This window comes from Nicotiana tabacum, chromosome 19, assembly GCF_000715075.1.
Source record: "Nicotiana tabacum cultivar K326 chromosome 19, ASM71507v2, whole genome shotgun sequence".
Classification (NCBI taxonomy): Eukaryota; Viridiplantae; Streptophyta; class Magnoliopsida; order Solanales; family Solanaceae; genus Nicotiana; species Nicotiana tabacum.
In genome coordinates this window covers 28,003,644-28,020,143 of record NC_134098.1, presented here as the reverse complement: position 1 = coordinate 28,020,143, position 16,500 = coordinate 28,003,644, and the positions used below count along the sequence as shown (strand labels likewise).

General features: G+C 42.1%; 1 protein-coding gene across 1 annotated transcript; it reads left to right on the top strand.

Moving 5' to 3' along the window:
• The first annotated feature begins 12,595 nt into the window (after positions 1-12,595).
• On the top strand, positions 12,596-16,285 carry LOC107815200 (multiple C2 domain and transmembrane region protein 16-like). The gene has a single exon (XM_016640726.2). The coding sequence runs from the start codon at positions 12,950-12,952 to the stop codon at positions 16,037-16,039; it is 3,090 nt and encodes a 1,029-aa protein (XP_016496212.2). The 5' UTR covers positions 12,596-12,949; the 3' UTR covers positions 16,040-16,285.
• Positions 16,286-16,500: the final 215 nt, after the last annotated feature.

Genomic DNA, 16,500 nt, shown 5'->3' with positions numbered 1-16,500 from the left:
ATCTAACCTAATATTGTGGGGATTGACGTAAAAATCTATGTGATCCTTAACTTGATATTTTAGTGTTATTTAAAGCTCATATTGCATTCTTGACTGTTTCCCCATGTATTATTATTTATTCTATTGAGACATTGTTTTAGTTTTACATACTAGTATTATTCGACAGTACTAACGTCCCTTTTGCCGGGGGCGCTGCATCTTTAAATGGATGCAGGTGATTCCATAGCAGACAGTGTTGATCATAGATAGTGCTACATCCTCTTCTCAGCGGACTCGTTGAGCCCTATTTCATTCTGGGGTCATGTATTTTACCTTTTATTTATATTGTGGTCACTTTTTGAGGTATAGCCGGGGTCTTGTTGCCGCCACCATCTTTACTCTCTTTTGTATCTTTAGAGGCTCCGTAGACACTATATGGGTTGTATATGGGTGTTAGAAAGGTCAACAGACCATGTTGTATTTTGGGCTCTTGTTCCACTCAGTCATAAGGATGTATGTATTTTGAAACTTAACAATGATGTAACAAAATAAAACGACTTAGTAATGTATATATGTATGAACTTTCTACTGCCTTACTAATGAGAGCATGCCTTCTCTATATCATAAGTGAGTCGGGTAGATAGTGTCTAGCAGGATTGCTCGACCGGGTCTACTCGGTTGAGTACCGGTCGTGCTCCCCGAGGTTGGGGTGTGACAATAATCTTCAACTCAAGTATGGAATCCAATATCTTAAGAATAACGGTCGTAGCAATGTATTAGTGATTAAGCATAGTGATGACCGAATTTAGCACATCAATAGTTTCACAAAAATCCGTCAAATTTTAATCAAGTTATAATAAGCTAAATATTGGTTTCTAGCATTTAATTTCATATTCTTGGTAATCTAGAAGTTAAGTAAGACATGAAAAAGAAGGTCGCATAATTCTACCAGGCACAATTAATCGTATAATTCACCTCCGAGCATGATTAACCCTGGCACATGCATATACGCTCGTCACCTCAAGTATGCATCACCCCTACATGTAGCAAACAATATCAATTAGTAGGAAACATTCCGACAACAAAGTTAGGTAAGACACTTACCTCAATCAAGCCAAATCGATATACTAGAAGCGTCATCCCGCTCAAATCATCCTCCGAACGGCTTGAAGCTAGCCGAAAGCAACTCAAAATTATCAAATAATGCCATATGAAGCAAACCCAATCGATAGAGGTCGAATCCTTACACATTTACTCAAAGTCAACCAAAAAGTCAAACCCGGGCCCGCACCTCGCAACCCGACAAAACTCATAAAATTCGATAATCCATTTAATTACGAGTCCAACCATACTAATTTCACTCAAACCTAACTACGAATCGATGTTCAAAACTCAAAAATTCACTTTTATGAAAGTTTAGACAAAAACCCCCAATTTCTCTTTTGGAATCATCAATCAAATGCCAAAAATTAGGATAAATTCATAAAATATAATCAAAACGGAGTAGAAAATACTTACCCCAATCCATGTGGTGAAACTCACCTCCAAAATCGCTCAAATCCGAGCTCTATAGTTCAAAATATGATAAAATGACTCAAGGTCCGAAAATAGAGTACTTATAACCACTGAACAGAAATACTCATCGTGATCCGGGGAATACCTTCGCGATCGCGAAGCACGGACGCGACTGCCACCAGATTACATTTTGCGTTCGCGGTACAGTCCTCGCGAATGCGACTCACAGACAACTCAGAACTTCGTGAACGCGGCTCCCACTATGCGAATGCAATGAAGACGGCCTCCAGCTCCAGCTCCCAACTCACACTACGCGATCCCGATCCCACATTCGCGAACGCGAAGAAGACTTGCCCCTACTCTACAGGAACGCGGTCGACCTGTCGCGAACGCGATGAAGAAAATTCCCTAGTTCCATAAATCACTACGCGGTCACGACCATTTCTTCGCGATCGTGAAGAACAACAGATACATCAGCAAACAGCAGAAACCAGCAACTCCAAGCCAATCCGGAATGATCCAAAACCACCCTTAAACTCACCCGAGCCCCTCGGGACCTCGTCCGAACATACCAACAAGTCCCAAAATATAATATGGACCTACTCGATGCCTCAAATCACACATAACAACATCAAAACCACGAATCGCACCTCAAATCAAACTTAATGAACTTTTGAACTTTCAACTTCCAAAACTCGTGCCGAACCATATCAAATCAACTCGGAATGACCTCAAATTTTGCACACAAGTCCCAAATGACATAAAAAAGCTATTCCAACTTCCGAAATCCGAACCCGATATCATTAAAGTCAACTTCCGATCAAACTTATGAACATTCAAAAACTCCATATTGCCAATTTTCGCCAATTAATGCCAAAACCTTCAAGAAACATCCAAATGCAAATTCGGGCATATGCCCAAGTCCAAAATTACTATACGGACCTAACGGAACCATCAAAACTCCGATCCGGGGTCAAATACACAAAAGTCAAACTTGATCAACTCTCCCAACTTAAAGCTTCTAACATAAGAATCTTTCTTCCAAATCAATCCCAAATCACCTGAAAACCAAAACCAACAATTCACACAAGTCATGATACGTCATATGAAGCTACTCAAGACTTCAAACAACTGAACGGAATGCAAATGCTCGAAACGATCGATCGGGTTGTTACACACCGGGTTTTGGAAAATTTCTAGTAGATACTTATGGTTTTTGTTTATTAATTTCACTACTTCACTCTTATGTTTATTTTATGCTTTATGTTGCTACGGTCAACTAATATTTGTTTCTTTATTAAATAAAATCAATGACTCTAACAATATAAAAATGAACAATTAAATAAATAGTTCACCATTGACTTACCTAACAGCGATATTGGGCGTAATCACAGTCTACCGTAGGAATTGGGATGTGACAACAAAAATGTGCCCTGAAATTAGGTTAGAGCTAACAATACATCGGGAGTTGGACTGGATAGATGTTATTATAGCTAGATTGCTCTTCTAATACAGTGATGAGCAAACTTTAGTGAGAACATTTTTTAAGTCCCTAAGGGAGGTATATGTAACAATTCACGAACTATTGGTGGTTGAATTGGGAAGAGGATTCACTATGAAACTTGACTTAGACAAAATTGTGTTATTTTATATAGTCCAAGTACAAATTTAACCCTTTACCCTTTATATTGGAAGGAAAGAGTATATTGTAAGCAGCAAAAGAGATCTTAGTCATCGAAAAGTGAGAAAGTTGGATTTCGTTGATTCATTTGTCAAATAAATATTCTAATTTCCAATTCAAAGAAAGAAAAGCCATAAAGATGATTGTGTCCTGCCGGACTAAACGTGGTCGGCGAGACAAAAGAATGTTATCTTTGTCAAAAGTTGGTCATTGCCTATTGGCCATTCTTATTATAGATTGCATTTAGGATTTTCTATTTCTCCCCCTACTCCCAATGTAAGGCCTGAGCACTTAGGGCACCATGAAGAAAGTGAAAAGGAATCTTCACCCAGGAAAAAAGTTTATTTAGTGGTAATAGAACCTTTTTCCTGCTATCAACTGCTGAGCTGGCAGGCAAAGTTAGCATTCTCATTCATTTTATCTCCACTAAGATATAATACTACTAATTATCAATGATGGTAACTCTTTCCTTAACTTTTTTTTTTCTTTGGCAAACACACCCATGTCGGGTGTTTGTCTCATGATACCACATTGTGGTCTTTCCTTTCCTTTTATTTTCAGTTTCGGCCTAAAACATTTTTGTATGCATATTTTACAGCATTTGAGGCTTGCCCCGCAGATAAACAAGAGTAGAATTTAAAACATCAAACTTATAGAAACCGGATGCATGGCTGTAGATGCAGGTCAGTATTTATCATAATTTTCTAGCTTGATCAGTGTGGTGGCCCTTCTGGTGAGACAAAAACGTCTCATGAATACACTCATTTCGAAGATATATGAGTTCAGAAACTTTTAGTTATGCAATTCAGTTTTCTGCTATTATAGGGACATTAAAAGTAAATTTTATGGACTATAACCTATTCAAAACTTTTTTGTGGCCATCGATGTATAATTACACATGAAATATGAATTGGAGAATAATTTATAAAGAGGACAGTGATATTGGTCGGCCTTAAAGTTGAAATACTTATTCACTTGGACAAAACAAGGGACATAACTTTTTCTAGCTTGATTGCGAAGCATGATTTGGAAAGGTCAGTCGAGTTACTTTGTTCCTTCCTCTCGCTTCGCTCGAGCAGAGTCCAGTTCCCCTCCCTTCTCGACCAGACGAAGGAGATGTTTTGTTGTGTGAAGAAAGTAAAAAACTTGCGAAGCACGCACCTCAATCACCCTGCCTGTGTGAGAGTTCCCCCGCATACGGCTCAAGTGGCGAAGGCCCTAGAAGGCTTGTTCAAAAGAAAAAAAGACGTGGGTGGCCTCAAAAATGATTTGGCAAACTCCAAAACATGACTTATAGGGCTAAGCATATTCTAAAGTAATATATGTTGTATTTTATGTGACACATTTTTATATTTAGAACAATATAACTTTACACTTCATGTTTTTTACTTTTAGTGTCATGATTTTAGTCACTGAAATATCATTACTTGTTTAATATCATAAGTTTTACAAACAAATTTATAGTACAGATGCAAGAAAGTAAGAAGAATCTCTCACGAAAAAAGAAAATACAAATATTGTTGGTTATCAAAAATTATACTCATCAAACCTTCCTCTTAATTAACACTCCTCCCGTCTCGTTTGAAGAAAACTTTTGTTATATGTGCCAAATATATGTCAAGTACCAAAATTATAAGTCGTGGTAGGATTCTTGACATATTTTTTCATTATCTCTCCTTATAAATATCTAGTGAGTCTCAAACAAATCATGTAGCTAAGGCTAAAATGTAAGTAGTAAGATCAAATAGTTTCTAAAAGGAAAAAATATGTCATTCTCTATTTCTACTTGAGATAAATTAAAAAAAAAATGTGTCACATAAATTGAAACAGAGTAACACTACTTTTTTTATATTCTAAAACAAGAGTGTATCATCTTAATATAAATCTATAGTATGCTAAAGTATATAATTTATGGGAAAAAATTGTTTTATTTTAATATTATAAAGCGTCATAGTTATTAAAAAAACAAAAGCGAAGGCATGCTTTTGACTCAAAAAGAATTATTATAAAAAATAGGGAAAAAGCTCATTATTGCCCCTGTACTATAGGTTTGTCCGCCGTTTCACTTCCAAAACCCACCCTACTCTTAACAAAGTAAGTGGAACTGCTCCTAACGGATGGCCAATGTAGCACCTGACTCCGCAAAATATTTGCCACATAGGATCCAAGTCAGCTTTCCATTAACTCTTAGCCTAGTTTGTAACAAGCCATTTCACTCCCACTGAAAACGAGCTCAAGAATAGAGCAACCTGTTGTCCATCAACCAACCAAGAAACTGAATTTCCAAACTTGAAACAGAGATGAGTGATAGCACCAGTGAATCCAAACAACTTCATAAAGGGTCACAAAATTCTCCAGCGGCGAACACAGGTGGCCTCAAAATATTGTGCTTTTTCATAATCATTCAATCAGATAGAGCCTTAGGAAAAACTCACTACTAAAAAATTAGGTCGAAGCGACGGACAAATTCTGTAGCTAAACAGAAAAATCCGTCGCTAATCTCATTTAGCGACGGATTAGCAATAAATTTTCTGCTAGCTACAAGCGTTTTAGCGACAGATTAGCGATGACGTTCGTAACTAATTCCAGTTTATTTTTTTGTAGTGACTATTGTCACGTCCTTAGTCGTTAACTAAGTACACGTGCGACGCTTGACAATTTGCTCACGTTCTTGCTATGCCAAGTCAGCCTTACTACACTCAAGATCGCTAAGAGAATGGTAGAAAGAACACAAGAGAATTGTTAAATGAAGCTTTGTATTAGAGAGAACTTGAATTGTTTGCTTGATGAATTACAAATGAATGGCCTCCTTTATATACTAGTCTCCTAGGGGCTAGTGTGCAAATATTAATTGTTACACAAGTCCTTAATATTTACAAGATAAGGGCTTTCTCTAGAATTCTCTACAAGCCTAGAAGATTACAAGGACTTTCCTAGCAAATCCATAAACATCTAGGATCTTCCAAAGGAAATGTCCATACTTCTCTAGAATCTTCTCACAAATGCAAGCATTCCTCTTATGTAAGCTTCCACATGGCATTAATATATGCCAAATGGCGCTTATGTGGCATGATGACACGGCGAGTCATCACACTCTCCCCCACCTAATGTTGCGACGACCGCGGCGCAATGTTGCTGCATAAACTCTCGGATCTTATCTTTGAATTGCCATAAATCTTCATAACATTCCCATGTGGCCTCCTCCGGTGATTGCCCCTTCCAATGGACGAGGAACATTGCGGTGGCTTTTTGCCCTTGTTTTCGCCTGGCCTGGTAATCAATAATAGCCTCAATCTCTCGGTCGTGCGAGGCAGTGATAGTAATAGGCGCTAGACTTGATTGGCCCCTACTTGGATCATCATTGTCTTCATGATATGGCTTAAGCATGCTGGCATGAAAGACAGGATAGATCTTAAGATATGATGGCATGTCAAGCTTGTATGAGATCTATCCTACCTTGGCGACTATCTTAAATGGCCCCTCATACTTGCGAATCAGATTCTGATGCATGCCCCATAGTGCCTTAAACTGTCTTGGATTAAATTTCACCATGACCATGTCCCTAACTCTATAGTCCGTGGGACGCCGCTTACGATCTGCAAACTTCTTCATCTTCTTAGCTGCCTTATCCAAGTAGGACTTAGCAGTGTCAAGCTGCTTCTCCCATTCTTTGGCCATATGATAAGACCCCAAACTCTTTCCCTCGAACGCGGCTGGTAATAAATGTGGAGTTTGGGGTTGTTGGCATGTGGCTAGCTCAAATGGTGCCTGTCTTGTGGACTCACTCCACTACAAGTTATAAGAGAATTGGGCGATGTCTAGGAGCCTTGACCAATCTTTCTGATGCGCGCTTACATAATGCCTCAAGTAGCATTCTAGTAAGGCATTGACCAGTTCCGTTTGTCCATCTGTCTGTGGGTGGAAACTAGTGGAAAAGTACAGTTACGTGCCAAGTATGTCGAATAATTCTCTCCAAAAGTTCCCAGTAAAACGGGGGTCTCGATCACTGATAATATGCCTTGGTAAGCCCCAATACTTCACCACATTCTTAAAGAATAGCTTGGCGGCTTCCTTGGCAGTGCAACCTGGTGTGGCGGGCATGAAGGTGGCATATTTGGAAAATCTATCCACGACCACCATAATAGTACCATAACCGTCAGACTTCGGTAGGCAAGTGATAAAGTCCATAGTCACGCTCTCCTATAGACGCTCTGCAACTGGTAGTGGCTCCAAAAGTCCTTCGGGTTTTTGTTGCTCAACCTTGTCCTGTTGACAGACAAGACAAGTCTGCATATAACACTCTATGTCATCTCGCATGTGTGGCTAATAGTAGACTGACTCAACCAAGGCCCTAGTGCGATGTTGGCCTGGATGACCAGCCCACATTGTGTCATGACTCTCCCTTATAATCTGCCGTCTAATGTCTCCAAACTTAGGCACGTAGACTCGCCGACCTGTGGTAAGTAGTAGGCCGTCTTCAACCCAAAAACGTCTCGTATTGCCCTGGTTGGCTAACTCGATAAGTTGTTTGGCTGCTGGATCGTGTTGCATGCCTTCTTTTATAGCCTCACGAATGTCCCATCTTGTTGAAGTGATTGCAGCAAGCTCGGCTTTCCGGCTCAAGGCATCGGCTACAACATTACCTTTGCCCGGCTTATACTCCAGCACATAATCAAATTCGGCCAAGAAATCCTGCCATCGAGCCTGTTTTGGGGTGAGCTTCTTCTGCGTCTGAAAGTAGCTAGTAGCTACATTGTCGGTCTTGACCACGAACCTTGACCCACAAATAATATCGCCATGTACGAAGACAATGCACAATAAGCAGTCATCTCCTTCTCTTGCACTGTGTAACGCCGCTCCGTCTCATTTAACTTGCGACTCTCAAATGCTATGGGATGCTTATCCTGCATCAAGACACCCCCAATGGCAAAATCTGAGGCATCTGTATGCACCTCAAATGTCTTGGCAAAGTCAGGTAATACCAAGACTGGCTCCTCTGTTACAGCTGCCTTGAGGTCTTCAAACACCTTTTGACAATGCTCCGTCCAAACCCATGGCTTGTTCTTCTTTAGCAACTCAGTCAATGGTGCAGCCTTTGCTGAGTAGCCACAGATGAACCGACGATAGTAGTTAACAAGGCCAAGGAAGGATCTCAACTCAGTTACCTTTATAGGTGCCTCCCACTCCTGGATAGCACGTACCTTAGCCTCGTCCATGCGTAGCTCACCATTGCTAATAACATGGCCTAAGAAGTGCACCTTTGATTGTGCAAACTCGCATTTCTCCCCCTTGGTGTATAGCCCGTTCTCCAGCAAGACTTGGAAAACCTTCCTTAAGTGCTTCATGTGCTCTTCCAAGGTGTTGCTGTAGATGACTATGTCGTCTAGGTAGACTACCACGAACTGATCAAGATAGGGATGGAAAATCTTATTCATAAGGGTGCGAAATGTGGCAGGTGCATTGGTTAAGCCGAAAGGCATCACCAACCACTCAAAGGCTCCATATCTCGTCACACATGTTGTCTTTGGCTCATCCCCCTCTACAATACGAACCTGGTAGTAGCCTTGCGAAGATCCACCTTGGTAAAATACTTGGCTTGCCCAAGTCTATCGAATAAGTCGGAAATGAGCGGGATCAGGTACTTATTCTTCACTGTGACCTTATTAAGTGCTCGGTAGTCTATGCACAAGCGTAGTGATCCATCCTTCTTCTTCTGGAACAATACTGGTGCGCCGAAAGGTGCCTTTGATGGGCGAATATGACCAGCATCTAGCAACTCTTTCAATTGTTTCCTAAGCTCCTCTAGCTCGGGCGGTGCCATACGATATGGGGCAAATGCGGGTGGCTTAGCCCCTGGCTCCAACTCAATCTTGTGATCCACCTCTCGCCTAGGCGGCAAGTGCTTAGGCAACTCCTCGGGCATGACATCTTTGTTTTCCTCAAGCAACTTCTCTATGCAAGGTGGTAGTGTCTCTTGAAAACTCTTGTCTTCCTCCAGACTTGCGATGGTTGCCACGAACGTCGGCTCCCCCTTCTTGATCCCCTTTATAACCTGCATAGCTGAGAGTTGTGCTTGGCTCTGTCCGTGTGGCATAGACACTGTAGGTACCATGCAAGCTCCTTCTCGCTCCATAACCAAGAGATGTTGGAGGTAGGGATCGATCAAAGTATGACAATGTCTAAAGAACTCTTGTCCCAATATGATGTCAAAGATATCCATAGCGGTTACGGTAAAGTTTGTCATACCTTTCCAAGTTCCCAATTTGACACCAACTCCATTAGCTACCCCACGAGCATTTTGTACCTCGGCATTCACGGTCTTGACGCGGGAGTTGGTTGGAGCAAGCTTCAATTCTAGTCTTTTTGCGGCAGCCTCAGTCACGAAATTATGAGTTGCTCCAGTATCCACCATTGCACGAGCAGGCTTGTTGTTGATGGTGAGATCCACGTACTGGTTTCCATTCTCGGTAGGTTGGATAGATTGCTTTGTGACAGCACCGCATAATCCGATCATACCTAACTGTGCGGTTCCCGAACTCTCTCCTTGCGGCTGCTCCTTCCGTTCACAGACCATGGCGCTAAGGCTCTTTAGGTCAGGACAATTCCTGAAGCTGTGAGGCCCTCCTCATATGTAACATCCCTTCTTCTCGGCCTGCGATTTCTTCTCGGCGTACCCCTGACGGCCACTCAGCTTTTTGGAATCTTGAGTCTTGTAGTATTGTTGTTGTATCTCCTTGCCTTTGCCATGGTCTCCCCCACCTTTGACATTGTTAAACGTTGATTCTTTGACTTTCCCTTTGTCGTGTTTGTCATGCCTGAAATCCATCAATGATTCGGCCTCCACTATGGCTTGGTCTATATTTGCGACTTGCCGGCATTGTAACTCCTGCTTAGCCTAATTTTGCAACCCGTCCATGAAGTGGAACAACAAGTCATCATTGGTCAGGTTGGGGATTTGAAGCATAAGGGTAGTGAATTCCTTGACATAGACATGTATGCTCCCTGTTTGCTTCAACTCCCTAAGTTTGCGCCTTGCCTCGTACAAGACATTGTTTGGAAAGAACTGTTGCTTGAACTCGGCTTTGAACTGATCCCACGTGCTAATAGTACATATACCTTTATCCACGTCGGCCATCTTCCTTCTCCACCATAGCATGGCAGTCTCTGAGAGGTACAACACCGCCGTGTTGATCATGGCCTCGTCGTCCTTCACTTTGCCGTGCTTGAAGTAGTTCTCCAAGAGCCAAATGAAGTTTTCCACTTCTTGCACATCACTAACACCTTTGAACACCGGGGGTTTGGGAGCCTCGATCTTGGCCTCCCTCGTCACCACAACATTGCTGGTTGCCTCGGTCACGCCAGCACTAACATGTTCCTCGAGTGACTCTATCTTTGCCTTCATAGCATCGATAGTACTCAAAGCCTCCATGAGTCTGCACTCTAAGGCAGTGATAGTTTGCCTTAGTTCCATCTCGGTCTGTGTACGTCCCTCCAAGTCATTTCGGATGCTCTCAATCTCTTCAAGAGTGTGCCCCTCAAGAACGCCAAGGGTGCTTTCCACCTTCCCCAAGCGTTGGCCAAAGATCTCCACGGCGTCCATCCCCGCGTTCATCTTCATCACCCACTCTTTACCGAGCGAGATGTCCTCAGGCAGGACCTCCACTTCATCCTCGCTCGCCTCAGTGGCAGATGGTTCTTGGGATGTAAGCCCTTCGTTTGACACAACCTCGGGTGGCACCTCTTGGCCCTTGTTGGTGGCATTTCTCTTTTTGTTACGGCCGCTCTTGCCAGCAGCATCCTGGATGACGTTGGCTTGGGTGTTGGCAGCTTTAATTTCTCTGTCGTTCGCCATTCCCTTAGCGCAACCTTTGCTTTGATACCACGTTGTCACGTCCTTAGTCGTTAACTAAGTACACGTGCGGCACTTGACAATTTGCTCACGTTCTTGCTATGCCAAGTCAGCCTTACTACAATCAAGATCGCTAAGAGAATGGTAGAAAGAACACAAGAGAATTGTTAAATGAAGCTTTGTATTAGAGAGAACTTGAATTGTTTGCTTGATGAATTACAAATGAATGACCTCCTTTATATACTAGTCTCCTAGGGGCTAGTGTGCAAATATTAATTATTACACAAATCCTTAATATTTACAAGATAAGGGCTTTCTCTAGAATTCTCTACAAGCCTAGAAGATTACAAGGACTTTCCTAGCAAATTCATAAACATCTAGGATCTTCCAAAAGAAATGTTCATACTTCTCTAGAATCTTCTCACAAATGCAAGCATTCCTCCTATGTAAGCTTCCACATGGCATTAATATATGCCAAATGGCGCTTATGTGGCATGATGACATGGCGAGTCATCACACTATACCCATAATTTATCGAGGCACAAGATTAGAATGAACGTCCAAACTACTATAGCAACATCACAATTGAAAATTTAGTAACAACAATTTCAACCATCAAAGATATAGCATATGACAAATAGGAGCAGTCGAGAAAATCATGAGCCAGAGACGGAGAAATAGTGAAAGTGTGAGCGACACCAAATCATGGTCAATCACAAGCAATCAACAAAGCGCACCAATTTCACAACAGAAAAATCACAGCAGTAGGCTAACGAGCGACGTCCAAAACAACAGGGTCGCTGGAAACTTAGCAGTCACCGGAGTTCGTGTATTCCGGCCAGATTAAGAGAAAAGAAAGGCCACCAAATGACATATCAAAGTTAAAGTCCGAAGATGGTGTTTCTACCACGGCGATAAACACCGGAAGAACATTAAAAGCACACAACGAGTCGCAGGAGAAATGCTCAGACAACCGGAAGTTCGTAGAGGTCGCCGGAATTGTGTTTTCTGGCTAAAATCCGGTGGTCACGGTCAGGTAGCTGAGCTTAAAGCTTACTGCTGGAGACCGTTGTTATGAACAAAGAAAGACCAACCAGAGCGGACTCGTAGGTGTTATTTCCGGCCAGATTTCGACCAAAGCTCCAGTGATCTTTACCGGTCACATCCGTTCAGATCCAACCAGATCTAAGGGTTTCGGATGGACCTTCAACGAGATGGAGTTTTTCAGTGATAGAGGTTCTATCGTTTTGGTCGCTGCTTTTGTCATAACTCAAGGAGAAAGAAAGAGAAGGGTAATAGTTGAGTAAAGACTAGGCTAAGAATTAATGAAAAGCTGACTTGGATCCTATGTGGCAAAAGTTTTGAGGGGTCAGGTGCCACATTGCCCATGGGTTAGGGGCAGTTCCACATACTTTGTAAACGATAGTGTGGATTTTGAATGTAAAGTGAAATGGAGGACAAACGTATATTATTTACTGCTATTTACTATTGTAAATAGTACACGGCAATAATAAACTTTTTCCCCAAAAAATAACAAAAGAATCTCCTCTATAAAGGAAATATTAGCTCACGAAGCAAAGGTATCCTATTTCTGCTTGCACATGAAGCTAAGCAGTCTTTTTCTTGTCCAATTTTCTTTTTCTGTCCTCTTAGCTTTCATCTTTCTTGACTTTAAGTGATCACTCAAGAACCCCTTTCCTGCTCAGCTCTCTCCCCCTTTCCCCGGGAAAACACAACCCCAAAAGAAAAGATAGCAATTACACAAATCAATTAGTAGTTGCTATTACTGCACCTTATAGAACTTCACAAAAACAAAAATCTCTTTCTTGAACTTCCATGCACATGCACTATAGCAAAGCTTCACAAGAACAACACAGAGTGAATCAAGCTAGCTGATCAAACCTTCTTTTTTTTAAAAATAAAAAATGGGCACGGTGAGAAAGCTTGTAGTAGAAGTAATTGACGCACGAAACCTCCTTCCCAAGGACGGCCATGGCACTTCAAGTCCTTATGTCGTTGCGGATTTCTATGGCCAGCGAAGGAAGACGAGAGCTGTGATCCGTGATCTGAGCCCCGTATGGAATGAAATGCTGGAATTCAACGTCGGAAAACCCTCCGACGTTTTCGGCGACATGCTGGAACTTGACGTGTTTCATGACAAGTTCATTGGCCCTACAACTAGGAATAATTTCCTCGGAAGGGTGAAGTTGAGCGCCAGGCAGTTTGTGAAGAAAGGTGAAGAAGCTTTGATTTATTACCCTTTGGAGAAGAAATATTGGTTCAGTTGGATTTCCGGTGAAATCGGTTTGAAAATTTATTTTTCCGAAGAAGTTGTTCCTCCGCCAGCTCCACCACCACCGCCGCAAGAAGAAATCAAAGCTGACACTGAGCCAGCACCACCAGCTGAGTCTACTCCGTCGCTTTCAGAAGCTGCGCCACCTGCTGAAGCACCGGCGCCCGCACCGGAAGGTGAGAAGCCAAATATAGAGGATCCACCAGTGAAGCCACCAGCACCACAGACTGAAGAAGCGGAGCCACAACAGGAAAATCCTACTACTCCAGAATTTGAGTTTGATAAAGAAGGGAGTGGTGTTCTAATGGATCCACCAGCGGAGCTTCCAGCACAATCGGATGATTTTGAACACATGAAAAGATCTGTATCATTAGGATCTGTACCTGAAGTTAAACTAAGTAACATTACTGGTCCTAGGCCAATTAGTCGTGCTTCATCAGTTAGCAGCTTCGTTTCTGAAGCTGCATCGGATAGATCAGGTCCAATCGAACGGTCCACATTTGATCTTGTAGAAAAGATGCATTATCTTTTCGTTCGAGTTGTTAAAGCTCGATCGCTTCCCACTTTTGGCAGCCCCGTCGTAAAAATTGCTGTTTCCGGCAGCCACGTTGTATCAAAGCCAGCCCGGAAAACGGTTTTGTTTGAGTGGGACCAAACTTTTGCTTTCGGCAGAGACGCACCTGATTCCTCCTCCCTCTTGGAAGTCTCAGTGTGGGACCCTTTGAATACCAAGTCATTCGACCCCACATCCGACGTGGCAGGGCATGTCTTCTTAGGTGGCATTTGCTTTGATGTGAGTGAGATCCCTTTACGAGACCCACCTGATAGTCCTTTGGCTCCTCAATGGTATAGGCTTGAAGGAGGTGGGGCCCATAGAGGTGATCTAATGCTTGCCACGTGGGTTGGGACTCAAGCTGACGAATCATTCCCCGAAGCATGGAAGACTGACACAGCGGGTAATCCTAGTTCTAAATCAAAGGTATATCAATCTCCTAAATTATGGTACTTGAGATCATCAGTCATAGAGGCACAAGACATTTCTCAATTGACACATTCAAAGGAGTCATCATATCAGATTAAGGCCCAATTAGGATTCCAAGTTCAAAAGACGAAATTCATCACTACAACTACTGGATCTCCATCTTGGAATGAAGACTTAGTATTTGTAGCAGCTGAGCCATTTACTGAACATTACTTGCTAATTTTCCTAATAGAAACCAGGCATCCTAAAGAGCAAACCGTTCTCGCAGTTGCTAGCATACCGCTCACCACAATTGAGCGCCGAGTCGATGACCGTAAGGTGGCGTCGAGATGGTTTACATTTGAAGATCCTAATGAAGAGAAGAGAGTTTATAAAGGCAGAGTACACTTACGCCTTTGTTTCGACGGTGGATATCATGTGATGGACGAAGCAGCTCATGTTTGTAGCGATTATCGTCCAACTGCAAGGCAACTCTGGAAACAACCAATTGGGACTGTTGAATTGGGAATTATTGGATGCAAGAATTTGTTGCCCATGAAAACAATCAAAGGAAAAGGTTCTACGGATGCATATACAGTAGCTAAATATGGGAGCAAGTGGGTGCGCACTCGTACTATATCTGATAGTTTAGAACCTAGGTGGAATGAGCAGTACACTTGGAGAGTTTATGATCCATCCACTGTGTTGACAATTGGAGTTTTTGATTGTTGGGAAGTATTCGAATCAGATGGCTGCAAAGAGTCTATGAGGCCAGATTTTCGGATTGGTAAGGTGCGTGTACGTATTTCTACATTGACGACAGGTAAAGTGTATAAGAATACTTTCCCGTTACTTATGTTGTCACCAGCTGGTTTGAAGAAAATGGGGGAGATTGAATTAGCAGTGAGATTCATACGTGCTACACCAACACTTGATTTCTTACACGTTTATTCACAACCTTTGTTGCCCATGATGCATCATGTGAAGCCTCTTGGCATGGTTCAACAAGAGAGTTTAAGGACTGCAGCTGTTAAAATAGTAGCAAGTCACTTGACACGGTCCGAGCCGCCTCTTAGGCGTGAGGTTGTGACTTACATGCTTGATGCGGATTCACATTCATTTAGCATGCGTAAAGTTCGTGCTAATTGGTTTAGAATCATCAATGTGATCGCTGGAGTAATTGACATTGTCAAATGGATAGATGACACTCGTGGTTGGAAAAATCCAACTGCAACTTTACTTGTGCATGCACTTTTGGTAATGCTTGTGTGGTTCCCTGACTTGATCATCCCCACATTCGCATTCTATGTATTTGTGATCGGCGCATGGAATTACAGATTTAGATCTCGGGACACTTTACCCCACTTTGATCCAAAGATCTCATTGGCAGAGTCACTTGATCGCGATGAGCTTGACGAGGAGTTTGATGCATTGCCTTGTACTAGACCAAATGAATTGGTACAAGCCAGATATGATAAACTACGCATGCTTGGTGCACGGGTTCAGACAATCTTGGGCGATTTCGCAACGCAAGGGGAGCGAGTGCAAGCATTGGTAACTTGGCGTGACCCTCGAGCCACAGGGATATTTATTGGGCTGTGCTTTGTGGTGGCATTCATTTTGTACTTGGTACCATCTAAAATGGTGGCTATGGCCTTCGGTTTCTACTATCTTCGCCATCCCATCTTCAGGGATAGAATGCCTTCACCGGCATTGAATTTCTTTAGAAGACTGCCTTCACTTTCAGACCGAATGCTCTAGTTCAATTTATTAGTTTAGCATGTAGGAAGAACAATGCATTAAATTTGCTGGAGTTACCGGAGAGGGCCACGATTGCTATATTACTTCTGATTTGTGTTGCATATGGTATTGAGTACAATTTTCTTTTCGATCTTCTTTGTTATATGTATCAACATAATTAAATAAAATGAAGGTTGTATATCTATGTTCTTAAGGTGCGGGTGGTTTTTGTATGTTAAACCTAATTAACCAGGAGAGTATTTCATATGTGTTATTCTCATTTGGTATTCATTAATGTGCTTTCCTTAGGTTCAGTTTTGGAATCATGCATCTCTTCACATCTCTTTACAGAATCCACATTCATGTGATGGTTGTTCAATATGTTATTGGTAGGGGTTCATCTACCGATTATTTTTAAAGAAATTATTGGTGAATTGCTTGAACACCAAAATTTACGTAATTATTCTTTCGGGCTTCGGTGA